The following is a 27,785-nucleotide window of genomic DNA, read 5'->3' as shown; positions in this document are numbered from 1 at the left end:
ATGCCAGGATGGTTCAGTGTTGATCACTGCTACTACACCTCCTCCTTTAATATTTCCAGCAGACCCTACATAACTTCAGCCCTGCCTCAGCTCATCTGTTGCTGAAACCCCTCTCTCTGCCTTTGTTACCTCTCGACTTGACTATTCCAGAGTCCTTCCAGAAGGGCTGGTCTCCCTTCTACACTTTGTAGACTGAAGGTCTTCTAATACTCAGCCGTCCGCGTCTTAATTCGCAGCAGGTCCCATTTACCTCCCACCCTGTGCTCGCTGAATTCCATTGGCTCAAGGCCAAGCATTTCTTGATTTTAAAATTCACATCCAGGATTTCAGATCCCTCCATGGCCTTGTCTAGTGCAAGTTTGAAAGTTGTGATGCTGTCTCCTATTCTCCTGTAAAAAGATCCAAATTAAGGGCACTTCATTATGATTTTGTGTAAATAAATCTCTGGTGAGACTTGACAATACCAACATTCGGACAAAATAAAGCAACACGTATTTCTGTTACTACTAATGCAATAAGGTGCTTAGACTTAGATGTCATTACCTCTTCCTCCAATGAGGTTTTGAACAAAAGAAATTACTTTTTAAATGTTTATTGGAATTGAACTCTGCAATCTCCTCCAGCCCCTCAACTCTCCAAGGCCTTTGAAAGAGCTGTCCAATTACAGCCCCTTCCTCACCGCTCTTTCCCCATGCCCCTGATTCTTTGTCCCTTTAAATATTAATCCAATTCCCTTCTGAAAGTCACTGGGCATGATCTTACCAGCTTGCCATGCTGGTCGATGGGTGAGGCGAGTCGGTGAGATAGGGCAAGAGGCAGAAAATTGGGTTCACACCTGGATTCTCGCCTCTCACAATCTTGTCAGCCTCGTTTTCAATATTAATGACAAGATTTACATGTCATTAATGGGTGCCAGATCACTATCATCCGGGCTCCCCTTACTTAGCCCCCCTCGCCGGTGGAGGTCCTCACTGTCAAGGATCACACATAGTCCCCCACCAACGGAGACCAGGCATAATGGCCTTGCGGTGGGACTGGAGGCCATTGGCGAGGATCACATATAGTCCCCCATCTATGGAGACCAGGCATGATGGCCTTGCCGGTGGGACTGGAGGCCTTTGAAGCCCCCGGGTGTTTGGGGCAGGGCCGAGCAGTGCTCATGGGGGAGTGCCAGCCTGGCACTCATTGGACACAGCGCTTTATTCATTTTAATTCTTTCTTGGGATGTGGATGTTGCTGGATCAGAATCTATTGCCCGTCCCTGAGTTGCCCTTGACCGGTTGGTGTTGAACCTGAGGACTGGACTATCACAGTCTTTGTGCTGAAGGTACTCACGCAGTGTTTTTAGGTAGGGAGCTCCAAGATTTTGACCCAGCAACAATGAAAGAACAGTGATTTATCTCCCAAGACAGGGTGGTTTGGAAGGGAACTCGAAAGTGGTGCTGTTGCCATGAACCTGCTGCCCTTGTCCTCTTGGTTGAGAGAGGTCCCAGAGAGTGTATTCAGATCTATTTATCAAATGGCAGAAATAAATACAAATAAGTCTTCAAAAAGTGAACCATTGAGGATCTTGTCACTCCCACAGTTTGCTAAGAGTCTGCTAAAATAGGAGCTTGGAAATCCATGTTAACAGATTCAAGGCAGCAAAATGTAAGATGTTTCATCTTCTTAGCATGTGGATGTTGCAGTAGTTTTCATTTCACTGCCCCCCCCACCTCTCACCACCAATGCTTAGATGTCACTCATCATGACATTGCCAACATCTAATCATCTGCACAAGTCAATGTTTCTCTTTTGCCCTGCACAATTCCTAACAAATTCTGTCATTACAGCTTCGCCATTGGCCATCTCAGATGACACCAAGATGAACCCATCACCGCCAGCCACAGCGAGTGCCACTGTCCGATCTACCGCCGACTCGGAGGTAGCTGAGAGCACAGCAACAGTCTATCTTCGGCCAACTCCATCAGCAAGCAGTTTTGACAAGACTGCTCCCACCATCACCAAGTCAACAGTGGCGAATGCTGCCTCTCGCCCTGCACTGGTGACCGGGCACCTGGGCACAGCAAGCAGTTTGACCGTCATGCCTTCCCCTCAAACGCCAGCAGTTTCTAGGGCGGCACCCCACGCACCCAATACAACAGCGGTCCCACGCCCCATCCGGACGATACCCGCAACACGCTTTGTGCCAACGGTGACCGCCAGCACGGGCGGCTGGGTGAGCCCTCGCGCGGAGACCGGCAAAACGTCGATGGTGCCTTCGCTAACGCTAACAGCAGCCTTAACGTCAATCACCACAGCAGGTCTGGCAGCCAGGGACACACAGGCATCAGTACGCGTTACAACCACTGCCAAGGGTACAACTGGAGCTCCTATCAGCACTACAACGCTGCCTAGTCTGACCTGTAGATTGTCAGACCAACTCTGGGTCAGGACAGGTATGGACACACTTTTAAATACGCAGTTATATGAAAGTCAATTCTCTTTTATTTTTGCAAACAATATATCCTTCTAACTTAAGTTTAAAAGGATTGCTGCCCTTTAAAAATAAATTTCTGGATGCTTTGACTTGTTGACAAACCAAATTCTCAGCCAGTTGTTTGGAGCCAGTGCCCACTGCTGTTTTGTGAAGGAATGCAGCTTGTAAAATTTAAATTATTAAGGACAGGGATTGTTATCCCATCCTACTGGGAAAGAGAGCACTCTTCCCTGCTGACGTTCCCTGACTGTATTGTAACATTTTCCACATGACAATTCCAACTCACCTCTCTATTAAAAAAATCTGTCCTGTCCGGGAGCCAAAATTCCTCAGAAAGTTGAATGCACATTTGCAGAGGACAACTTCTGTCCCCATTATATCATCCTGCCAGGAATTTATTTTGAATAGTATCTCACAGTGGGGCACACCACACTTGGCAGAAGACTTCCAGATTGCTGAAACTTTCAGTTGAAAGAAAGTAGTGTTGAATAACAGACTGGAACTGTTTTTTTTTATCTGGAAAAGAGAAGGCTGAGAGATTACCTGACTGAGTTCTTCAAAAATGCAGAAGGGTTTGATCGGGTAAACATAGAGCAGATGTTTCCTCCTAATAGAAGTTTATAAAATTATGAAGGGCATAGCAAGGGTGAACAGTTGGAAGCTTTTTCCCAGGTCAGAAATGACAAACACAAGGGGTCACAAGTTCAAGGTAAGGGGGGAGCAAGGATCAATACAGATATGCGGGGGACCTATTTTACACAGAGGGTGGTGGGGGCCTCGAATGCACTACCAAGCAAGGTGGTTGAGGCAGACACGCTAGGATCATTTAAGACTTATCTAGATAGCCACATGAACAGACTGGGAATAGAGGGATACAAACGGATGGTCTAGTTAGGAACTCATGATCGGTGCAGGCTTGGAGGGTCGAAGGGCCCGATCCTGTGCTGTATTGTTCTTTGTTCTTGTGACAGGATCCAAGCTAGGTCGCAGTTTTCCTGTCCCATCCGCTTCGGGAATCGTAGTAGGAGGGGCACGGACCATACAAAGGTCCATTGACCACGGGCAGGATTTTCCGGCCTTGGGTTGAGTGCAGCTGGAAAATCCCGCCCTGGGGTCATAAATAGTCGATAATAAATTTGGTAAGGGAATGGAGGGGAAACTATGTTTATCCAGAGAGTGGTGAGAATGTGGAATCCACTTGGAGTGGTTGAGGTGAATAGCATGGATATATTGAAAAGGAAGTTGATAAATGCATGAAGGAAAGAGTAACGGAGGGTTGTGTGGACAGGGTGTGGTGAAGCAGAGTGGGAGGAAGTTGGCATCGACTATAACACCAGCAGAGATCTGTTGGGCTGACTAGCCTGTTCCTGTACTCCAAAATCTACATAATACAAAATGAATCTTATAATTCAACTAGCCATTGTGATTTGGGTGCTTTTCTGCCACTTTAATGGTTAACACCTTAGACTCGCATTCCCTTGTAGAGCATTGAAGAGTAAGGAATGATTTAATTGAGGGCTGAAGGTGATGATGGGTGGCACAGTGGTTAGCATTGCTGTCTCACAGCTCCAGGGACCTGGGGTCAATTTCCAGCTTGGGTCACTTTTTGTGTAGAGTTTGCACATTCTCCCCGTGTCTGGGTGGGTTTCCTCCGGGTACCCTGGTTTCCTCCCACAGTCCAAAGATGTGCTGGTTAGGTGCATTGGCCATGCTCAATTGCCCCTTAGAGTTCCAGGATGCATAGGTTAGAAGGATTAGCGGGGTAAATATGTGGGGTTATGGGGATAGGGCCTAGCTGGGATTGTTGTTGTGCAGACTTGATGGGCCGAATGGCCTCCTTCTGCACTGTAGGGTTTCGATGTTTAGGTTTCTATGATTAAATGGTTTGATAGGGCAGACAGAGAGAAACTATTTCTTCTGATGCAAGAGTCCTGAACTTTAAAATCAGACCAGGCCGTTCAGGGGTGACACCAGGAAGGACTTCTTCACACAAATGGCAGTGGAAATCTGGAACATTCTTCCTCAAAGGGCTGTTGAGGCTGGGGTTCAAATTAAATTGAAGAACTGGGATTGATAGGTTTTTGTTAGGCAATGGTATTAAGGATCACCGAGCCAGGAAGGGAAAATGGCATTAAGAGACAGATCAGTCACGATCTAATTGGCAGTAGAGGCTCGAGGGGCTGAATGGCCTCATCCTGCTCCTTCATTTTGCAGTCCCGATGCATCTATGTCAACATCATATTAACTCGGTACAATTGGGTTCAGGTTCCAGGTTGTGGGTAGGGGTGTAATGTGTACGTAATGTTTATTTATCCTCTGCACTGTATAGAGCTAATGCTTCAAAGGGAGGAGGGAAGGAGAAGAAATTGGTGAGTTGGAAACCACCTATTTGATAAAGTCACTGAGGCAAAAGAAATTTAATTAAAAAAACTGAAGACGAGGATATTTAAGTGCGTGCTGATGGTAGTTTTGCATTCATCAATAGCAGTCTGCATTGATGTAGCAATCTGCAATAAAGTGTCACAAATAACTGAGGCAAAACTGGATGCTGAGGAGATAGAGGATAGAGATAGATTACACCCCTACCCACAGGTGGTGACTGCAGGCAAGGTAAAGGAGTCAAGTCATGAGGAGGCTTTTAAAGGAGGGGAGAGATATGGTGGTGAGGTTTATGGAGACCACTTGAGCACAATGTGCCTGAGGCTTGTGTGAGCATTATGTGAGTGATTGGGTGGGAGGCAGTGGGGTGGAGCTACGAAGGAGCCCAGAGTCAGCGAAGTAAATGGCATAAGCTTGTATACTGAAGCCAGTGACAAAGCTAAGGAAGAATAGACCCAGATGGGTACAACTTGTAGGCACCTTGGCTAAACGAACACAGACATGGAAATGTTCAAGGTGCGGGTATTCTGATGCAATTTGGAGAAGGACTGCTCCCCGCCAATTGTAAGCTTAAAAGTTAAAAAGAACTTCACTTCTTCCTAATCGCTAGCCGTAAAAAATACATGGAGACATGTGACTCATTTTACAAGTCTCATTTTTGCTTTCCAATCCTACCATGGCCTTGCCCCTCCCTACTCTGTAACGTCCTCCGGCCCTGCAGCTCTCTGGTACGTTTGTGGTCCTCCAGTTTTAGCCTCTTGCACATTTTCAGTGACATTCACTCCACCACTGATGGCCATGACCTCAGTTACCCAGCCCCAAAACTTTGCAGTTCCCTCCCCCATAGAAACATAGAAACTAGAAGCAGGAGTAGGCCCTTCGAGCCTGCTCCGCCATTCATTTTGATCAAGCCTGATCATCAAATTCAATATCCTGATCTCCCTTCCCCCCATTTCCCTTGATCCCTTTAGCCCCAAGAGCTATATCTAATTTATTCTTGAAATTTCTTCTTGAAATCAGACAACGTTTTGGCCTCAACTACATTCTGTGGTAGTGAATTCCACACATTCACCGCCCTCTGGGTGAAGACATTTCTCCTCACCTCAGTTCTAAAAGGTTTACCCCTTATCCTCAACTATGACCCCTAGTTCTGGACTCCCCCCACCATTGGGAACATTTTTTCTGAATCAACCTTGTCTAACCCTGTTAGAATTTTATAAGCTACTATGAGATCCCCTCTCACTCTTCTAAACTCCAGTGAATATAATCCTAGCCGACTTAGACTTTCCTCATATATCAGACCTGTCAGGCACAATGGCAGAGTGGATGGCACTGCTGCTTCACAGCGCTAGGGACCTGGGTTTGATTCCTGGCTTGGGTCACTGTGTGGAGTTTGCACGTTCTCACTCTGTCTGCGTGCGTTTCCGCCGGGTGCTCCGTTTTCCTCCCACAGATGTGCTGGTCAGGCGCATTGGTCATGCTAAATTCTCCATCAGTGCACCTGAACAGGCGCCGGAGTGTGGCGAATAGGGGATGTTCACAGTAACTTCATTGCAGTGTTAACGTAAGCCTACTTGTGACTAACAAAGAAACTTTTAACTTTAGGAATCAGCCTGATAAACCTTCACTGTACTCCCTCTATAGCAAGGATATCCTTCCTCAGATAAACCTCCTCGCCCTCCATCTTTCTCTCCTTCTTCAAGATGATCCTCAAAACTTAGCTCACCAGTGCTAATGTTTACGTTTTTGGCTTAATGTCAAATTTGGTTTGACAAACCGCTGCGAGGAAGCATTGGGAGATTTAACAACATTAAATGTGCTTTATAAATCTGAGTTGTTAATGCATTTAACGATGACAATTCAAAATTCATTGCTATTCACGATGCATTGGTATTCAGGCAAGGTACTGGATGCGATTCTAAATCAGTCTAATTGATGCATGTTAATATGCAGTTGGATGATATCACAGATTCTGTTTTAATGACTGATAATTATTAAGCTCTAATGGGTTTCATTTGGAGAACGAGTTTTAATTTCTTAAACTAAGCACATAACGATTGACAAAATATAGTTATTAATTCAAAATTTTGAACAGCGAGATGAAAACTGGTAAACTGAATAAATATAACAGTTCCAAAATGAACATTGAATGTCAGCACATACAGGAACTCAAGCAAACCCAATGGCCGGCCCCTCATCCATTTTGAAACACAAAATCGCTGACTCGCTAGAAAAAAAGAACTTTGCATTTCTGCAGTGTTATTCTCAACTCAGGACATTCCAGAATGCTTTATAATGAGAGACGCACTTTGAAGTGCAACACCATTGTAACATAGGAAACACATTCATCAATTTGCTCACAGCAAGCTCCCACAAACAACAATGTGATAATAACCAGAAAACTTATTTTGAGTGATATTAGTTGAGGTTTAAATTTCAAACAGGATATTTGGAGGAACTTCCGTGCTATGCTAAATAGTGCCATGGGATCATGTAACTCTAGTAAGAGTTTTAACAACACCAGGTTAAAGTCCAACAGGTTTATTTGGTAGCAAATACCATTAGCTTTTGGAGCGCTGCTCCTTCGTCAGATGAAGTGGAAATCTGCTCTCAAACAGGGCACAGAGACACAAAATCAAGTTGATTTTGTGTCTCTGTGCCCTGTTTGAGAGCAGATTTCCACTCCATCTGACAAAGCAGCAGCGCTCCGAAAGCTAATGGTATTTGCTACCAAATAAACCTGTTGGACTTTAACCTGGTGTTGTTAAAACTCTTACTGTGTTTACCCCAGTCCAACGCCGGCATCTCCACATCATCATGTAACTCCACCAGAGGGCAAACAGAGCTGTAGTTAATGTCTTATCTGAAAGACAGCACCGCCAACAGTGCAGCCCCTCCTTGGTGCTGCACTGGTGTGTTAGTATTGATTTTTGTACTCAAGTGTCTTGAATGGGCTGTGACTCAGAGACTAACTGAGCCATATGGTTGACACATGACACATGTAGTTAGCACTGCTGCCTCACGGCGCCAGGGACCCGGGATCGATTCCAGCCTCGGGTGATTGAGTGGAGTTTACACATTCTCCCCATGTCGGCATGGGTTTCTTCCAGGTGCTCCGGTTTCCTCCCACAGTCCAAAGATGTGCAGGTTAGGTGGACTGTCCATGCTAAATTGTCTCTTAGCATCCCAAGATGTGGAGGTTAGATGAATTAACCGTGGTGAATGAGTGGGGTTAAGGGATAGGACAAGAGAGAGGGCCTGGGTAAGACACTCTATCAGAGAGTTGGTGCAGACTCAATGGGCCAAATAGCCTCCTTCTGCACTGTAGGAAATCTATGAATGATTTAATTCTGCCAAATGGTATGTTGTGATTTTTCTCCCCCATTTTCTCTGACCTTTCTGCAGTTGTGTGTCATCTCCACTACAAGGTAGTGCGTAAGTGGCCCTTACTCCCAGGCCCTTCTTGACTCAGTGACTCCCTGTGTGGAGCTTCCCAAAAACAGCCAGGGTGAATTGTCACTTTGACTCCCTTTCCTGTATTCTCCCAAGGTCGCAAAGATCTCTGAGAAGTGAGGAGTTGAGACATTTTTGAAGCTTCCTTTTCCCTAAACTGTCTTCCGTTGGGATTTAAGCTTATCCAGGTTTCCTTCTTTCTGCAGTTGTGACATTGTCTTCGAGAAAAATTCGAGCAGACACGATGATGAAGCAGAACGTGACAAGAGCACTTACACAGGCGTTGAAGCGGGCTTTCTTCACTAATGATATTCAGGTTCAGGTCAGTGTCCTGTTTCAATGTTCCAAAGCCCCAATTACAATTGTGAAATACCTAATGCCTGTGATTAGTCATTGGCTGAGCAGAGTTTCTTGTGAAACGTTGCCATGCATTTTGAACAGATAAAAACAGAGTGAAGGTGCCAGCCTGAGAACAACCTTAATGCTGGGAGACCTTTTCCTTTGATTTGCAACAAAATGGAGGATGTAACCTGTGAGACCGCATCTCCTCAATCGCTTCACTGACACGTTGCCCTGCGACATCTTTGAGTATCATAGGAACATAAGAACATAGGGATTAGGGGCAGAAGTAGGCAAATTCAGCCCTTCAAGCCCGCTCTACCATTCAATCAGATTATGGCTGATCTCTCCCTGGTCTCAAAGCCACCTCCCCACCTGTTTCCCATATCCCTTTATCCCTTTTTTATTCGAAATATATCTATCTCCCTCTTGAAACCATTCAACAATTCAGACTCCATCGCACTATGGGGCAGTGAGTTCCACAAGTTCACTACCCTCTGCGAGAGGTAGTTCCTTCTCATCTCAGTTTTAAATCTACCATCCTTCAACCTATACCTGTGACCTCTTGTTCTAGATTGCCCCACAAGAGGAAACATTTGATCTATAATTACTTTATCAATCCTTCTTAAAATTTTATCTACCTCTGAGGAGGATGGGATACTTGTGCATACCAGTGGTACAGCGTATGCTGATCCAATGCTAATAAGGTGCAAAGGGCCTAATTTATCAGGTGGGCTTCCTGTAAGTGTCACATTTACTTCATGTGTTACTATTCATTCATGTTCAGTTGATGATACCTTCATAGCCATAATGCGGGGTGGCATAGTGGCACAGTTGTTAGCACAGCTGCTTCACAGCGCCAGGGACCCGGGTTCAATTCTCGGCTTGGGTCACTGTCTGTGTGGAGTTTGCACATTCTCCCCGTGTCTGTGTGGGTTTCCTCCGGGTGCTCCGGTTTCCTACCGCAGTCCGAAAAGTGTGCTGGCCATGCTAAATTATCCCTCCGTGTACCCGAACAGGCGCAGAAGTGTGGCGACTAGGGGATTCTCATAGTAACTTCATAGCAGTGTTAATGTAAGCCCACTTGTGACACTAATAAATAAACTTATCCTGCAATTCAGCAGGAGTAATATTGTGGGATAAGTGGAGTTTCTTTATTAGCAGCAAATGGACTTATATTAACACTGCAATGAAGTTACTGTGAAAATCCCCTAGTCGCCACACTCTGGCGCCTGTTCGGGTAACTGAGGGAGAATTTAGCATGGCCAATGCACCTAACCAGCACGTCTTTCGGAAAGGGGGGTGGAAACCGGAGCACCCGGAGGAAACCCACGCAGACACGGGGAGAAGGTGCTGACTCCACACAGACAGTGACCCAAGACGGGAATCGAACCCGGGTCCCTGGCGCTGTGAGGCAGCAGTGCTAACCACTGTGCCACCGTGCCACCCTAAAATCAAAGTGGGGAATATCTAATTCGGAAAGTTAGAGTTGCTTAATTTGAATTACATACTGATGTAAATTAAAATCGAGCAGTTAAAGGCATCATTTGCTGTTTTTATTAGAATTGGTTAATTTGTATTCATGGGTAATTCGAATGTTTTCCAAGTGAGAAAATGACAGAATTAATAATAGCAAACTGGACAATACTTTGAAAAGTGTTTCTCAAGCTTCAGGTATCGGGTATGCTAATAAAAGTCAGCTATTTGATGTTAGTTACTTCAGAGCTCTCTGGCCCTCAGGGTCTACTGGGGGAAATTGACTTCGAGACAAACTCCAAAGGTTACAGCAAGTAAAAATCTTGGCAGTTTTAAGTTTGGGACCAAGGTAGTGGTTATGTCCCTGGACCAGTAATCCAGAGACTTGGACTAATCAGGAGATGGGTCCAAACCTCACCACAGCGGCTGGGAATTTAAATTCAGATAATGAAACAAATCTGAATTAAAAAGGTTGGTTTAAGGGCGACTGTGAAACGACTGGGTGGTTGCAAAAACACACCTGGTTCATTAACGTCCTTTAGGGAAAGAAATTTACCATCTTCATCGGGACTGCATTATTTTTTTTTATTCATTCGTGGGACATGGCTGTTGCTGACTGGCCAGCACTTCTTGCCCATCCCTAGTTGCCCTTGGAGGGCAGTTGCGAGTCAACCACGTTGCTGTGGCTCTGGAGTCACATGTTGGCCAGACCAGGTAAGGACGGCAGATTTGGGCGCATGGTGGCACAGTGGTTAACATTGCTGCCTTACAGCGCCAGTAACCCGGGTTCAATTCTGGCCTTGGGTCACTGTCTGTGTGGACAAAGAACAAAGAAAATTACGGCACAGGAACAGGCCCTTCGGCCCTCCAAGCCTGCACCGACCATGCTGCCCGACTGAACTAAAACCCCCTACCATTCCAGGGACCATATCCCTCTATTCCCATCCTGTTCATGTATTTGTCAAGACGCCCCTTAAAAGTCACTACCGTATCCACTTCCACTACTTCCCCCGGCAGCGACTTCCAGGCACCCACTACTCTCTGTGCAAAAAATCTGCCTTGTACATCTTCTTTAGACCTTGCCCCTCGCACCTTAAACATGTGCCCCCTAGTAGTTGACCCTTCCACCCTGGGAAAAAGCTTCTGACTATCCATTTGAGTTTGCACATTCTTCCTGTGTCTGCGTGGGTTTCCTCCGGGTGCTCCAGTTTCCTCCCACAGTCCAAACAATTGCAGGTTAGATGGATTGGCCGTGCTAAATTGCCCCTTAGTCAGGGGGACTAGCTAGGGTGGATGCATGAGGTTACGGGGATAGGTCCTTGCAGACTCGATGGGCCAAATGGCCTCCTTCCGCACTGTCGGGCTTCTATTCTATGATGATTTCCTTCCTTAAAGGGCATAAGTGAACCAGATAGCTTTTTCTGTCAATCGACAATGGCTTCATGGTCATCAGTAAATTCTTAATTCCAAATTTTATTTACTGAATTCAAATTCCATCATCTGCAGTGGTGGGATTCGAACCCGCGTCCCCAGAACATTGGCTGAGTTTCTGGATTAATAGTCCAGCGATAATGAGTTGGTTGCCCCTTTCAGAAGTGGGTTTATCCAGTCTGTGTGCAATGATTGTGGTAAACCACTGTTGTCTGTTATCTGTGGTGGTTAACCACTGTTAGTTAGTATTTATTATTACCAGTACTACCTGTATATGTGGCACATCCCTGTCGGCTCCGCCCAAGACTCCTCCCCCTGGTCCGGGTATAAAGGCGGTGGCTCCTCCCCCTAGCCTTCAGTACAGACCAGATCTCCGACAGGGATGGCTCCAAGTTCTTGCTAATAAAAGCCTATTTGTCTTGCTCACAACTAGTCTTGACTTGATTGATAGCGCATCAATGATATAAAAAAAACCTGCAAAAGTGTTCATGTAAAATTGAACGAGATAAATTTTCTGAAAATGCATTCACTCGCAGCTTTCATGACCTTAGGCTCAAAAATGTTTTGCAGCCAATTAGGTTTTTGAAGTGTAGTCACTGTTGTATTGTAGGAAACATTGAAATATTGCTTATTTCCAGATTGAAAGTCTCGAAAGAAGAAACAAGGTGTTCATTGGGTTCTACGCTGTGAGCGGGAGTGAGGTCTACATTCCATCTGCCGTGACTGAAGCGATTACAACGTACGGCATTGAGAACTTCAGCCGAGACTTGCAGCAACATCTACCTGATCTTCAGTCCATCCTGATTTCCGCCTCTCCGTGGGCCCCACCCCCACCCCGGTGGTTCCAGTTGAAGACAGGTGAATGTGAAGGAAGGAGCACGGGGCCGAAAGGGAACCAGGTGTTTGCTAGCCTTTCAATGGGTGGGGAAATGGGTGGCACGGTGGCACAGTGGTTAGCACTGCTGCCTCACAGGGCCTGGGATCCGGGTTAGAATCATAGAAACCCTACAGTACAGAAAGAGGTCATTTGGCCCATCGAGTCTGCACCGACCACAATCCCACCCAGGCCCCACCCCCATATCCCTACACATTTACCCACTAATCCCTCTAACCTACGCATCTCAGGATACTAAGGGCAATTTTTAGCATGGCCAATCAACCTAACCTGCACATCTTTGGACTCAATTTCGTTCAACTTTGGTTCAATTCCGGTCTTGGGGTGGCTGCCTGTGTGGAGTTTGCACATTTTCCCAGAGTCTGCGTGGGTTTCCTCCGGGTGCTCCGGTTTCCTTCCACAGTCTGAAAGATGTGCTGGTTAGATGCATTTACCCGAACAGGTGACTAGGGGAATTTCACAGGAACTTCATTGCAGTGTTAATGTAAGCCTTACTTGTGACTAATAAATACTCTTTACTTTACTTTGCTTTAAAGTCCATCAAGGCTGCTGCCCCAGGCCGTTCATGATGTCCCGATAAATGATGACCAAACACAAGGGGGACCCTCCCTGCCACCAGTCCTTTCTGTCCCTGCAACTATGTGATATGCTGAGAGAGACAAAAACACCAGAGAGAGAAACACAGGCAGGGATTCTCCGACCTCACCCTCGGCTGGGATTCTCCGGTCTCACTGCGATGAATGGAGATTTAGCTGAACGCCAAATTTTCCGTTTTCCCCGGCAGCAGTGGCAGAGCGTGCAAGACCAGAGAATTCCGGCCATAGGGTTAATGAAGACAATTCCTCTAGACTCTCTGAAAATAGGCCAGGATGTCACATTCTAGACACAGGCACAGCTTCAGGAGCCAATGGCACTTTATCATTCCCCTGGTCAGCAGTTCCAAAAGGCTTCTGTCTTTAATTGTAAACTGCTCTTGTTCCAATCAGTTATTACAGTGCCATATTGACTTTCCATTGCAGGATTAAGTTGACTGAAGGGAATCGGTTGACGTCCACTTGGCAATCGCTGACATTGGCTCTTAACCACTTCTGCAGAAGCTGAACATTTAAAAGCAAAGGAAGTTCAATCTCTGGAGCAAGGTTTTAAGCTGGCTTGGAATAGTAAAAAATAAATTTTGTTTGTACAACCTTTTAAAGAAATGGCCCCAACAGCCCGAATGAACAGCAAACATTTCTCCGATACCTGGTAATGTCCATATGAACGTGGACTCATCTGTCTGCACCCATGACCCACAAATATCAATGGGATGAAGCAGCTACTTCTTGATTGAGGAAAGAAATTTGCTAAGATATCTCCCTACACGTTTTGAATAGTTGAACTAAAGTACCCAGCAGAGCAGAGCAGGGGGTGGGGGGGCTTGGTTTAAAGTTTAAGGTTTATTTATTAATGTCACAATTAAGCTTACATTAACACAGCAATGAAGTTACTGTGAAAATCCCCCAATCGCCACACTCTGGCACCTGTTCGGGTACACTGAGAGAGAATTTAGCATGGCCAATGCACCTAACCAGCACGTCTTTCAGACTGTGGGAGGAAACCGGAGCACCCGGAGGAAACCCACGCAGGCACGAGGAGAATGTGCAAACTCCGCACAGACAGTGACCCAATTGGGAATCGAACCCGGGTCCCTGGCACTGTGAGGGAGCTGTGCTAACTACTTTGCCGCTTCAACTGATGTCTGACAGCGCAGGACACTCTCACCACTGCACAAAATGTCAGCCTAGGTTGCTTGTTGGAATGGGAATTGAGGTGCCACCACTGAAAAAAAAGCTAACGTTTCAATCAAAAGCCAAATATTAGAAGTCTAAACTAAAAGGGGCAAGTGCTGGAAAACACTCACAGGTCCGTGGAGAGAGAAACCGAGTTAACGGGCAACATTTTACTCTGGGCTTCTGGACCCTGACATCGGGCAGGAAATCTGGTTCCGAGTCTGCCTTTTGTTGGCAGTGGGGTCAGCTTGACGAGTTTTCCGCTGGCAACCTGCAGGCTTTCCGCTCGGTTAAGGGTGGCGGGCAGGCAGTTGATGTTGCTGGTCCCGTCAGAGGAGTGGCAGCACTGAAGCCTCAGCAACGTCAGCAGGAGTTGCCCTCAGAGAGGCAAGTATAAATTAAATTAAAATTTAGGGGGCTGAGGAGCTTAGCTATGCAGCACGTGGGAAACACCTCTGGTGGGATCATTGGGGCCGTGGAGCCTGTCTCTTGAGTTTGCAGCCCTGTCTTTGTGGCTTCAAGCCTCTGATTCTGAATATTAACTTGGCTGCCATAGGGAGGCTTCCTTCCTGAAGTTGATGACCTCCCCCTGTGATAGAGCAGGGGTGGGTGTGTGGCGGGGTCAGTGGTGGGAGGTGATCAGTAATTGGGATCCTAATTATGCCATTCGAGTGGGAAGCCAACCCGCCTCGCAGCCCATTGTTGGGAAACGTCTCCAGCCGTGGGGACTGCTTTGAGGAATTGTCCTGAGATCTATTTTATCCACTCTCACTGCCTCTGCTCCTGTCAGCTGGAGGCTGTTTAGATGTAGTCTAGCCTTGCCGGTCAACGACCATTCATCAGAACTGACGTTCGGAGCTTTACATCCAAGGACACGCTTGTGAAGTGTTGTCACTGATGGAATGAAGGAAACATGACGGTAGATGAGTAGGTAGAACCCCCATGAAATGGTTTCCTGAAGGACCATTCGGAGAGCCTAAAATTGAGATAGGAAGGTGTAAGAAGGGGGAAGGGCGGGTTTTCCAATCAAGGCTTGCTCCATCTTTGCCTACCCACATGATGTGGAGATGCTGGTGTTGGACTGGGGTGGGCACAGTAAGAAGTCTCACAACACCAGGTTAAAGTCCAACAGGTTTATTTGGAATCACCAGCTTTTGGAGCGCTGCTCCTTTATCAGGTGACACCTGAGGAAGGAGCAACACTCCGAAAGCTGATTGACTTGATGCAGGTCTTGGATCACCCCTTTTGGCCCTTCTAGCCATTGTGAGCCAATGAGGCATTGAATTACCAATCAAAGACAGTCATTGGCTAAAATGTAAAAGGAGTCAAGTTATTTTATTAAGCAAGATAAAGGGCCAAAGTCAACAATGTGGGGACTCCAGCAATGTTGGAAAGCAGAAGAAAGAATTCAGACTCAGGCCAAGTTTGGGTTATTCAAGTGGAAGTTGAAGGGGAATGTATTTGTGATATATATAAATGATTTGGAAGAAGGTGTAACTGGTGTAATCAGCAAGTTTGCGGATGACACGAAGATGGCTGGAATTCGGATAGCGAAGAGCATTGTCGGGCAATACAGCAGGATATAGATAGGCTGGAAAATTGGGCGGAGAGGTGGCAGATGGAGTTTAATCCGGATAAATGAAAAGTGATGCATTTTGGAAGAAATAATGTAGGGAGGAGTTATACAATAAATGGCAGAGTCATCAGGAGTATAGAAACACAGAGGGACCTAGGTGTGCAAGTCCACAAATCCTTGAAGGTGGCAACACAGGTGGAGAAGGTGGTGAAGAAGGCATATGGTATGCTTGCCTTTATAGGACGGGGTATAGAGTATAAAAGCTGGAGTCTGATGATGCAGCTGTATAGAACGCTGGTTAGGCCACATTTGGAGTACTGCGTCCAGTTCTGGTCTCCGCACTACCAGAAGGACGTGGAGGCATTGGAGAGAGTGCAGAGAAAGTTTACCAGGATGTTGCCTGGTATGGAGGGTCTTAGCTATGAGGAGAGATTGGGTAGACTGGGGTTGTTCTCCTTGGAAAGACGGAGAATGAGGGGAGATCTAATAGAGGTATACAAGATTATGAAGGGTATAGATAGGGTGAACAGTGGGAAGCTTTTTCCCAGGTCGGAGGTGACGATCACGAGGGGTCACGGGCTCAAGCTGAGAGGGGCGAAGTATAACTCAGACATCAGAGGGACGTTTTTTACACAGAGGGTGGTGGGGGCCTGGAATGCGCTGCCAAGTAGGGTGGTGGAGGCAGGCACGCTGACATCGTTTAAGACTTACCTGGATAGTCACATGAGCAGCCTGGGAATGGAGGGATACAAACGATTGGTCTAGTTGGACCAAGGAGCGGCACAGGCTTGGAGGGCCGAAGGGCCTGTTTCCTGTGCTGTACTGTTCTTTGTTCTTTGTTCTTTGTATTGAGACCTGGGGAATAATGAGTTTACACTTAGAGATAGTGCCAACGCCAAGTAGGGATATGGGGATAGGGCCTGAGTGGGATTGTGGTCGGTGCAGACTCAATGGGCCAAATGGCCTCTTTCTGCACTGTAGGGTTTCTATAATTCTATGATTCTAAGTAATTCCATTAGCAATGAGAAAGGAGCAGGCATCGCGTTGCTGCTTGACTTTGTACTCTAAACCCTGGGGCAAAGAGACCGGTTGACTAATTACTGAACCTGTCAGGGGAAACCAATAAAGTTATGGAAATTATGCAAACAATAATCAGTAACCACCTCTAAGAATTGGCCTTTAAGTGAAAATTAAATGAATCAGTTGCAAACCCTTCTGCGAGTGATCTACCCTTGTTCACTTGACAGGAGATGTGCCTCTCTGACTGAATTAGAGTAATGTACTGTTACATTCCCACTTACACCAACCACACCCCCCTCCACCCATCCCCACTAACCTCCTCCTCTCACCTTTCCTAAACATGGGGACACTGGTTAATTCATGGTGCTGAGTTCTGAATATGAGACTTCATTCTTGATCTACCATAAGAACAAAATATAACACAATTTTAAAAAAGTTCATTCCTGTTTTCAAATATTTGCATGGCCTTTCCCTTCCCTACCTCTTTAACCTCCTTCAGCCTTGCGACCCTGTGAGGTATCAGTGCTCCTCCAGTTCTGGCCTCATGCGCACCCGCAGTTTTAATCATTCGACCATTGGCGGCAATGCCTTTAGTTGCTTCAGCCCTTAGCGTTCTACTCCAGAAAGCCAGTTGGTGAAGAGTAGGACTGGAGCCAATCTTTGCACATTTTTGTATTTATTTGCAGAGTTGTGCATTCCAAGCATGCATCTCCTAACTGCAGTTTTAGCCTGTGTATTTTTATAGCGGCTGAAGCAAATCCCCAGGAAATACCCGCCCCGTGCGCACAAATAGACACAATTAATATACAATGAACATGAAGGTCTGGAATCCCTAAACTGTCCTCCGTCTCTCCCTTCCTTTAAGTTGCTGTGTGAAACGTACCTTTTGGATTCAAATCCTGGTCAACTCTCCTGATATCACCTCATATGTTTCGGTGTCAAAAATCCTCTGAAGTGGCTGGGGATGATTTTACTAATTTCAAGGAACTGGGCAGATGCAAGTTGTTGTTGTTTTATCCACCCAGGCAACCCATCAGGTGAATGTCATAGATCATGTCATAGATCATAGAATACAGTGCAGGAGGAGGCCATTCGGCCTATCGAGTCTGCACCGACAACAATCCCACCCAGGCCCTACCCCCCGTAACCCCACACATTTACCCTGCTAATCCCTCTAACCTACACATCCTGGGACACTAAAGGGCAATTTAGCATGGCCACTCAACCTAACCCGCACATCTCTGGAGTGAGGGAGGAAACCGGAGCACCCGGAGGAAACCCACGCAGACAAGGAGAGAACGTGCAAACTCCCCACAGACAAGTGACCCAGGCTGGGGATTGAACCCACATCCCTAGTGCTGTGAGGCAGCAGTGCTAACCACTGTGCCACCGTGCTGCCCTGTTTTTTCTGAGTTGTGACAGAAGGCTCTGAGGCAGATCCCATGACGTGATTCCCCAGAAGCTGCTAATCGCACATTCCATTTTGTCACTTCCAGCTGTGCAGGCGACCACAATCATGCATTCTCTCCGGGCCCACGTCCAAACTTTCCCAGATGCCTGAAACCTTGGGATGCGCGTGCATTCCATAGAGTCCGTACAAAGCAATTTTCAAGATAAACTCCCTGAAAGTTTAGAACATGAAAGACTTGCATTTAGATAGCGCCATCCCACAGCACTTTGCAGCCGGAGCTTTTGAGGTGTTGTCATTGCAACATGACAGGAAGTGCAGCAGCCTGTTTCCACACAGCAAGTTCCCACAGGCAGCAAGGTGATCGCGGCAGATAATCTGATTATTGGACAATACTGCTGAAACCTGTTCTGTGGACAATCAGCACCCGTGGATCAGTGAGTTCACAAATATCTGGAATTAAGAATCTACTGACGACTATGAAACCATTGCAGATTGTCGGAGAAACACATCTGGTTCACTAATATCCTTTAGGGAAGGAAATCTGTCTTCCTTATCTGGTCTGGCCTACATGTGACTCCAGAGCCACAGCAATGTGGTTTGTTGACTCTCGACATGCGCTCCAAGGGCAACTAGGAATGAGCAGCCAGCGATGCCCATGTCCCACAAATGAATAAAAAAATTAAGTAAGTCTTAACTGCGCTCAAGGAGTTTGCAGCTTGTGAGTTTTGTACGACTGAGAGTAAGGCCTCATCTAACAGGACTACTTGAACAACAGTCAACAAGTTCTCCCGCAGATCAGGCCAATAATTATCACTCAGTTCATCATGGCATTATCTTGCTGGCCTTGAAGCTGTGTTGACAGGATCTTACTGTGTTCTGTTTGGCTGCCTTGTTTCTGACATTACAACACTTCATCCACTTAGGAAGTACTTCATTGGCAGGAAAACACTTTTGGACTGAGGTTTTGGAAAGCGCTATATAAATGCAATCCTCTTTTCATGTTACAAACATTGGCTGGGATTTTCTGACCCCACCTGGGATGTGTGTTTTTAGTAGTGGAGGCGACTTGCCATTGGCGGGACTTCTGTGGTGTTTTGCTCGCCCACTCTGCCACCAGGGATCCACCCCGGGGTGAGGGGGGGGGGGGGGGGGTGGGGGGGTGGGGTGGGGGAAGGCGAGGGATCGCCTTGGGTGGGACTGAAAGATCCCATCGGTGGGAAGGGCTGGAATATCCCGCCCTTTGTTCTTTTTTCAGTGCGCTCTGGATTTGAGAATTACAGATGGGCTGTACTTGGGGAAACAATGGTATTGGGTTGTTCGACATGTTTCAGAATGTTACAGAAGTATGAAGCTTCACATTCTCTCTGGTGAAAGAGAGAGAGAATTATGTGAAATGTCAGTAATGGAGATACATCTGGATTTGTCATTCCATGACTGCTGGAATGGGAAGAAGATAAATACTCATTATTTTGGCATTCAGATGAGACTGAAACAATTTAGGACTGAATTTGGAATGATTGAATTGTAAAGTAAAAATGTGGGCCGGCATTCTCCGGGTGGTCATGCCTCACCGCTGCTGCAAGTGAGAATGGAGAATTTGACACTCAGCCAAATCTTCATTCACTGCAGCGAAAGCAGAGAATCTGGCTGCCATGAAGAACTTGCATTTATATAGTGGCCAGAATGTTACGGCCATTCAAGCTGGTGGGATTTTCCCATCCCGCTGCAGTCAACGGAGATTTGGCTGGGCGCCAAATTCTCCAACTTCGCTGCAGTGGGAGTGTGGTGTGAACGGCCTGTAAGATCACTCCCAGCGATTTTCAGACGTCAAGATTTCTCAAGCATTTTATAACCTATCAAAGATTTTTGAAGTCTAGTCATTGTAATGCAGGAAGCACTGAATCTAATTTGCACACAGCAAGCTCCCACGTACAGCAATGCAATTTTATTTTATTCTTTCATGGGATGTGGGCAAGATCAAAATTTGTTGCCATTCATAATTGCCTTTGAGAAGGTGGTGATGAGCTACCTTTTGAACTCCTGCAGTTCATAATGCTGTTAGCAAAGGAGTTCCAAGATTTTGACCCAGCGACAAGCGAAGGGGCGGCGATACAGTTCTGAGTTAGGAAGGCGCGAATTGAAAGAGAGCTTACAGGTGGTGTTCACAGATTTTGGGGAGTGAAGGAGGTGAGTTACTTGGCTCAGAATTCTCAGCCTCTGACCAGCCCTTGTAGCTACTGTATTAATATAAAGTTAAAGTTTATTTATTAGTCACAAGTTGGCTTACACTGCACTGAAGTTATCGTGAAAATCCCTTAGTCACCACACTCCGGCGCCTGTTCGGGTACACTGAGGGAAAATTTTAGCCTGGCCAATGCACCTTACCAGCACGTCTTTCAGACTGTGGGAGGAAACCGGAACACCCAGAGAAAACCCATGCAGACACAGGGAGAATGTGCAAACTCCACACAGACAGTGACCCAAGCTGGGAATCGAACCCAGGTCCCTGACGCTGTGAGACAGCAGTGCTAATCACTGTGCCACCATGCTGCCCTCATATTATGACTGGGCCAGCTCAGTTTCTGGTCAATGGTAACCCTCAGTAAGTGGAGATTTCACAATGGTAAAGCCATGGGATATCAGTGGGAGATGATTAGATTCCCTCTTGTCCGAGATGGCCATTGTCTGGCACTTGTGTGGCGCGAATGTTACTTGTCCCTTTTCAGCCCAAGCTTGGATGTTGTACAGGTCTTGTTGCATTTGAACATGGGTGGCTTTTTAATAAATCTTTCTGTTCTTTCTGACCCAGTGCTCCAGTTTGTGAGTACAACGGACATTGTCAAATTCTGCAGCTTTGTTCAGGCCATGGAGGCAAGACTGCGGAGAGCATTTGAGGAAGCTGCATCTCGGGCCACCAACTTCAAAAGTAACTTAAGCATTCAGGTAAAACCTTCTTGTTTTGAGGGGCAGGGGCTTTTTTTCCCCTTTTTTGTGAGGGAGCATGGCAGAACAAACATCACTTTTTGGTGAAGCAGTGTTGACTTAAGTACTTGCGGCATTTTGTTTTGGAAGTGTAGCGTGCAGTGATTTCTGTTGTAGAGTGCGCTATGTTTAAATTACATTGCACCAGATTGTAACAGTCTGTGTTCCATGCGTGGGCTTATTGCAATTCCATTATCTGTGTTGCAGGACCCATTGCAGAGTCAATGCAAACCTTCTATGATTACACATACCCCACTCTCCCTGTTGGTTTCTCTCAAACTTTGCCTCTCTCTCTTTGTTTCTCTTTCTCACAGTTTCCTCAACTCTCAACCTGTGATTTCCTCCACTTTTGCCTGTCTGTCTGTCTCTATTTCTCTCCTTTCCGAGTATAGAATCATAAAATCCCTACAGTACAGAAGGAGGCCGTTCGGCCTATCGAGTCTGTACCGACCACAACCCCACCCAGGCCCCATTCACGCAACTCACATTTACCCTGCTAATTCCCTTGACACAAAGGTCAATTTAGCATGGCCAATCCCACCTAACCTGCACATCTCTCTCGACCCTCTCTGTCTTCCTCTTTTTGTTTCTCTGCTCTCTATCACTGCCTGTCACTTTCTCTGCATACCCCTCTCTCCATTTCCCCTATCATTCTCTCCATGTCTCTCTGTTCCCTATTTCCTCTTTTCATCCTGTGTGTCTGTTCCCTGTCTCTGTCTCGTGACCTCTTTCTCTTTCCTTGTTCCGTTGAGTGTCTCTCCCTCTGTATGTTCTCTCTCTCTGTTCTCTTGCTCTGTGCTTCTCTCTGTGTGGGCAGGATTTTCCGGCCTCGCTCATCCCAAAACCGGAAAAATCTGCCCAAGGTCAACAGAGCTTTCCATGGTCGCTACAATTCCCGTGGCAAATGGGATGGAAAAATTCCCCCTGTGTCTCTGTTCTCTTTCTGCTTTTCTTTCTAAGTCTCTCTCTTTCGCCAAAAGAGAAAATGCTGGAAAATCTCAGCAGGTCTGGCAGCATCTGTAAGGAGAGAAAAGAGCTGACGTTTCGAGTCCAGATGACCCTTTGTCAAAGCTGGGCTCATCTGGACTTGAAACGTCAACTCTTTTCTCTCCTTACAGATGCTGCCTTACAGATGCTGCCAGACCTGCTGAGATTTTCCAGCATTTTCTCTTTTGGTTTCAGATTCCAGCATCCGCAATAATTTGCTTTTATCCCTCTCTTTCACTGTTTGTGTATGTCCTTCTCTCTCTTTTTTGTCTCCTTTCTTGTTTCCTCTGCATCTCTCTGTTCTCTTGGTGTGTGTGTGTGTGTGTGTGTTATGTAGGAATTACCAATTTCTCTGCAGGACAAGCGAACACCCCTTCATCATTTGTTGCTAGTATTTCAGCAAAGGACCTAAAGTTTCTGCTGCCTTAGCCCATCTTCCATATCATGATTTATTTTCTTGCTGCTCTGAGTCTCTTTTGCTTTATTTCTCACCCTCTCTCAGCATCAGTTGATGATATGCAAATTACTGCATTATTTTGTGCCTGGGTATTGTTGTACCTTGAATAGCTGCACTCACTGCAACACAGATTGCAACTACAATGAGGGAACTTAATCGTTTTAACAATTGAAGGTGTTTAGTCAGATTTATTAATACCACAGAGAAGAATGGAATGAATTAGATGCGTGACTGGGAGCTGGGTTCAAACACAGCTCTTGCTTTTCTTAAATCTGCACACTATAAAGTCGTGAAGATTGCTGAGAGAAATCCAAAGGTGAGCTATTCTGCAGAGTACAATTGGCCCTTCTATGCTGCATGACTTGTATTATTCAGTAGACTAAGAGATGCCCTAGACAATAAGCTTGTTCCTGTCTTATACTTGAATCTAGCAGTCAGACTGTGGGTTTACCAATCATGTTAGTAAGCTGCAGACTGCAACACTTCAGTTAACTCCCCACAGCTGACCTTCAATCAAAGCATCAACCAACGAGCTTTTGGATAAAATAGATGACCCATTGGAGCATAGGAAATTGATGTAAAAATGACCTTGTTGTCTCCTTAACGTTTTCAATGGATTGCTAAGTAGGAACTAAAGTGCTGTGATCAGTGAAGACATTTTTTGTGCAATTAATGCAAATAAAGGCTGCTTATCTGCATTAAAACACTTTGGGCTTTAGTTGTTCATATTGCTTTGAAAGAAAGTAAAGTTTATTTAGTGTCACAAGTAGGCTTACATTAACACAGCAACGAAGAGTCAATTACTAGGGGACATAGGTTTAAGATGCAAGGGGCAAGGTTTAAAGGAGATGTACGAGGCAAGTTTTTTACACAGAGGGTGGTGGGTGCCTGGAACTCGCTGCCGGGGGAGGTAGTGGAAGCAGATACGATGGTGACTTTTAAGGGGCGTCTTGACAAATACATGAATAGGATGGGACTAGAGGGTCCCCGGAAGGGTAGGGGGTTTTAGTTCAGTCGGGCAGCATGGTCGGTGCAGGCTTGGAGGGCCTGTACTGTAATTTTCTTTGTTCTTTTGTTCTTTGAAGTTACTGTGAAAATCCCCTCGTCGCCACACTCCGGCGCCTGTTCGGGTTACACTGAGGGAGAATTTAGCATGGCCAATGTGCCTAACCGGCATGTCCTTCAGACTGTGGGAGGAAACCGGAGCACTCAGAGGAAACCCACACAGACACGGGGAGAACGTGCAAACTCCACACAGACAGTGACTCCAGCTGGGAATTGAACCCCGGGTCCCTGCTGCTGTGAGGTGGTAGCAGGGCTAACAACTGTGCCACCATGCTGCCACAGGTAGCGTTCTGTAGGTTTCTATGACCTACTCCACACCCTGATCGAATATTCATCCCTCAATTAGATTACCCGCTCATTTGTCACATTCCTGTTTTTGGGATCTTGCTGTGCACACATTGCTGGTCGTGCTTCATTCATTTCAACAGCGGCTGCACTTCCAAGGAACGTCATTGGCCATAAAACACTTTGGGACATCCAGAGGTCCAAGTGAAAGAAGGCATACAGCAGCTAATGCCCAGGTTGAGAGTGGTGTATAATATTTTAGTGGCATTCTTGGAGAGCATCGTGTGACATGTGTGAAAACAGGGAATGGTTCAAGAAGCACAACTTGGGCTAAGCAACAAATAGTGGGCCACGTCCCATGAATGAATTAAAAACCTTCCTTTTTTTTGTGTCTCCAGTTTGTTAGTACTCCACGCTCACCCCACACTACCCACAATCCAACCATAGACTTCAACCTTTCACTCTCTCCCTATTTACAACCAGGGGTATCTACCTGAAACGTTCTCATGCATCCCCAATTTGCTCCGAGTCCACGTGTGTGCACATTTTGGTTGTTGTTCTGGATCTGAGCCTGGTACTCCCCTCACTCTTTTGTCTTTATCTTCGCATCCTCTGACCCAAATTTTCGCTCTCAGATCAGGTGTGCCTCTACGAACTCCACTTTTAAAAATGGCTGCCCGGATGTTGAATTTTTAGTCTGTGGCGAAGTGTGAGAACAGGAGTCAGGGTGTGCAACAAGGAAGAAGTGAGGAGACTTGTGGGTGCAGAGGCGAGCTGGGCAGAGACCTGTTTTAAAGTTATTTACTAGTGTCACAAGTAGGCATACTTTAACACTGCAATGAAGTTACTGTGAAAATTCCCTCAGGCATCCAGCACTCTGTCCAAAAACAAAAAAAATTAAAACGTCAAATATCTCTCCAGCCCTCACACTCCCCCACACACTCCCCATCCCCATCCATGCCAACCTGTGGCTCTTTCCTCACCTGTACGACCCCACGTACCTTCCATGCCAATCTGTACCCACCCCATGGCCCTATTAGTTGATATACCAACCTATGTCCCTCCATCCACCCCCATGGCCCTTTATAGCCCCTGTTTCAGCTCATGCCAACCCATGCCTTTGGCCTTTCACCTACCACTCCAACTGAGCTAGTACCCACCATGGGTACACCTCAGTACCCACGTAGTGATGATAAAATAAAGCTCTGTGTCAGGGCATTCTATTGACTTTATGGTCCCACATCAAAGAGCCTATAACCACTTGTAACTGTCAATAAAATTGTAAAATGGCAGGTCCTCTATTGTGAAAATGGATGTCTGTGAATTCAGTCATGCAGCCCTAACCAGTAATGGAAACTCTCAGGCTTATGCCAACAGACATAGCGAAATGGCAAACAACTATGTTGTTTGGAACATTCCAGACATTTTTTCAAAGATTTAATGGGCTGGACTTTTAAATGATTTGAGAGCTTGACAGGTTCCTTTGACACGTGTGTCTGACATTCTTGACCGGTGCTTTGACTCGTGTTTCTGACAACTTTGAGGGGTTCCATCGAAAGGTGCTTCTGACAGTTTTGACAGTTGATTTTGATAGGTCAGTTGACCATTTCAATGAGCTTGACAGTAATGAGTTTCAGCATTTCTTACTCACATTTGTACCCATTTGTGGGACATGGGCATCATCGCTGGCTGACCAGCACTTATTGCCCATGGCTAGTTGCCCGAGAGCAGTTGAGAGTCAACCACATTGCTGTGGATCTGGTGTCACATGTGGGCCAGACCAGGTAAGTACGGCGAATTTCCTTCCCTAAAAGATATTAGTGACCCAGATGGTGTTTTCTGACAACCGACGATGGTTTCATCGTTATTAATAGATACTTAATTCCAGGGTTTTTTTATTGAATTCAAATTCCACCATTTGTTGTGGTAGGATTCGAACCCAGATCCCCAGAATATTAGCTCAGTTGCTGGATTGATAGTCCAGTGATAACACTACTAGGCCATCACCTTCCCTCATGTTGATGTGGGACCAGGGTCACACATGGGCCAGGCCAAACTGGGTAGGAAAGCAAGATCCTTCCCCTAAAGGGCATCAGTGAATCACATTCCTGGTCACTCATAACAGCTTTATTTTCAGATTTTGTTTGAGTTTAATTCACATTCAAATAGCCACGCTGGGATTTAAATTGCAAACCCTCTAGATTAAGAGCCCATACTGGCCACTATAGATAACCGTTACACCATTGGGGTGTGTCTGGAGGAAGCTCCAGTCTGCAATCATAACATTAATGCTGAAATTCAGCATTTGGGACATTTCCACTCTTGGTAACAAAGATGTCAATCGGTAAAGCCAAAAATTGTCAGTTATAGAATCCCTACAGTGCAGAAGGAGCCCATTCAGCCCAGCCCCAACAACAATCCCAACCAGGCCCTTTCCCCTTAACCCCATGTATTTATGTTGCTAATCCCTCTGACACGAAGGAGTAATTTAAGCACTGCCAATCCACCTAACCCACACATCTTTGGACTGTGGGAAGAAACCATAGCACCTGGAGGGAACCCACACAGACACAGGGAGGACACGCAAACTCCACAAGACAGTCACCCAAGGCCGGAATCGAACCTGGGTCCCTGGTGCTGTGAGGCAGCAGTGCTAACCACTGTGCCACTGTTCGGTTTCTCATTGTGGCTTCATTGTGCTATTCCTAATGAAAAGTCAGGTTTGTTGCTCTGATTCATATTTTGCGACATAAATCAGTCTGTGATTACCATGGTAAATTTATTACTAGTCTCTTTCGCCCTCGGGGCAAGACTTTCTCTGTCAATTTAATTTTCTGAGTAATTGAAATTGCCATGGCAACAGCAGATGCTCAGAGTGGCCTTCTCTACATATCTAATCAATTCCCCATCAATCTATTCATTTTGTCTGGCGACTTGTAATTTGCCAATGACTAATTTGCTACTTTTGCCAGCTCAGACCGGCACTGTAATTTTATGGCATTTTATCTTCCAGCTGTCAAAGCCTCAATTGCCTAACATTCTCAATGTGAGGTTTGATGAGGCCCACCATTTTTTGATGTTCTTCTAATGATGTATTTTGCTAGTTCAATCGTTCAAATCCTTGTTAGTAAATTCCCTTACACCTGGTGCTTTGTTGGGTATAAATTACTGTGGTTTCATTCGTTTAAATTTAACACCCTCGGACAGATTTTCAAAGTGGGGTGGGGAGCCTGGTACCCCATAGGTCACCACAGATGCGATGCTATTTTGAAATGTGAATGTCCTAATTAGGCCGGGGACAAGCTTGGAATAGATTAATGGTGCTGAACGTGTCCAAAAGGTGGGAGCTGCCTGCCTGATGTTAGTGGTAAAAGCAGATGGCAGCCATGATGGGGACTGCTGCAGTCTTGCCAAATAGACCTGAGCAATTCCTTGAAAGGCCAGCAGTGTTAAGGCAAAGAAAAGTGACCGTCTGCCAAAATTAATACAGTGCTTGATCCAACGTGAGATACCGCACAAATCAACGCTTCATTCAGTTAAAAACAAGCAGATCTCCCCACAATGAACCTGAAAGCTAGACACTAATGTGTACCAGACTGGGTTCGGGTTCACCGGGGCTGAACGGTGGCACCTGGTGTTGTGAGGTGGCGCTGCTAAATCACAGCACCAGGGACCCAGGTTCAATTCCCGGCTTGGATGACTGTCTGTGTGGAGATTGCACATTCTCCCCATGTCTGCGTGGGTTTCTTCCGGGTGCTCCGGTTTCCTCCCACATTCCAAA

General features: G+C 46.1%; 1 protein-coding gene across 1 annotated transcript in view; it reads left to right on the top strand.

The window, feature by feature from the left end:
• kiaa1549la (KIAA1549-like a) overlaps positions 1–27,785 on the top strand; it is a 199,264-nt gene that overhangs the window by 2,010 nt on the left and 169,469 nt on the right. The window contains exons 3-6 of the mRNA XM_078221393.1: positions 1,833–2,438; positions 8,518–8,633; positions 12,196–12,415; positions 21,038–21,171. Coding sequence (XP_078077519.1) covers positions 1,833–2,438; positions 8,518–8,633; positions 12,196–12,415; positions 21,038–21,171 — 1,076 coding nt within the window. The remainder of the gene's footprint in view (positions 1–1,832; positions 2,439–8,517; positions 8,634–12,195; positions 12,416–21,037; positions 21,172–27,785) is intronic.

Source organism: Mustelus asterias, chromosome 9, assembly GCF_964213995.1.
Source record: "Mustelus asterias chromosome 9, sMusAst1.hap1.1, whole genome shotgun sequence".
NCBI classification, from domain to species: Eukaryota; Metazoa; Chordata; class Chondrichthyes; order Carcharhiniformes; family Triakidae; genus Mustelus; species Mustelus asterias.
Note: the sequence above shows the minus strand (reverse complement) of the source record. Positions and strands in the feature narration are given on the sequence as shown.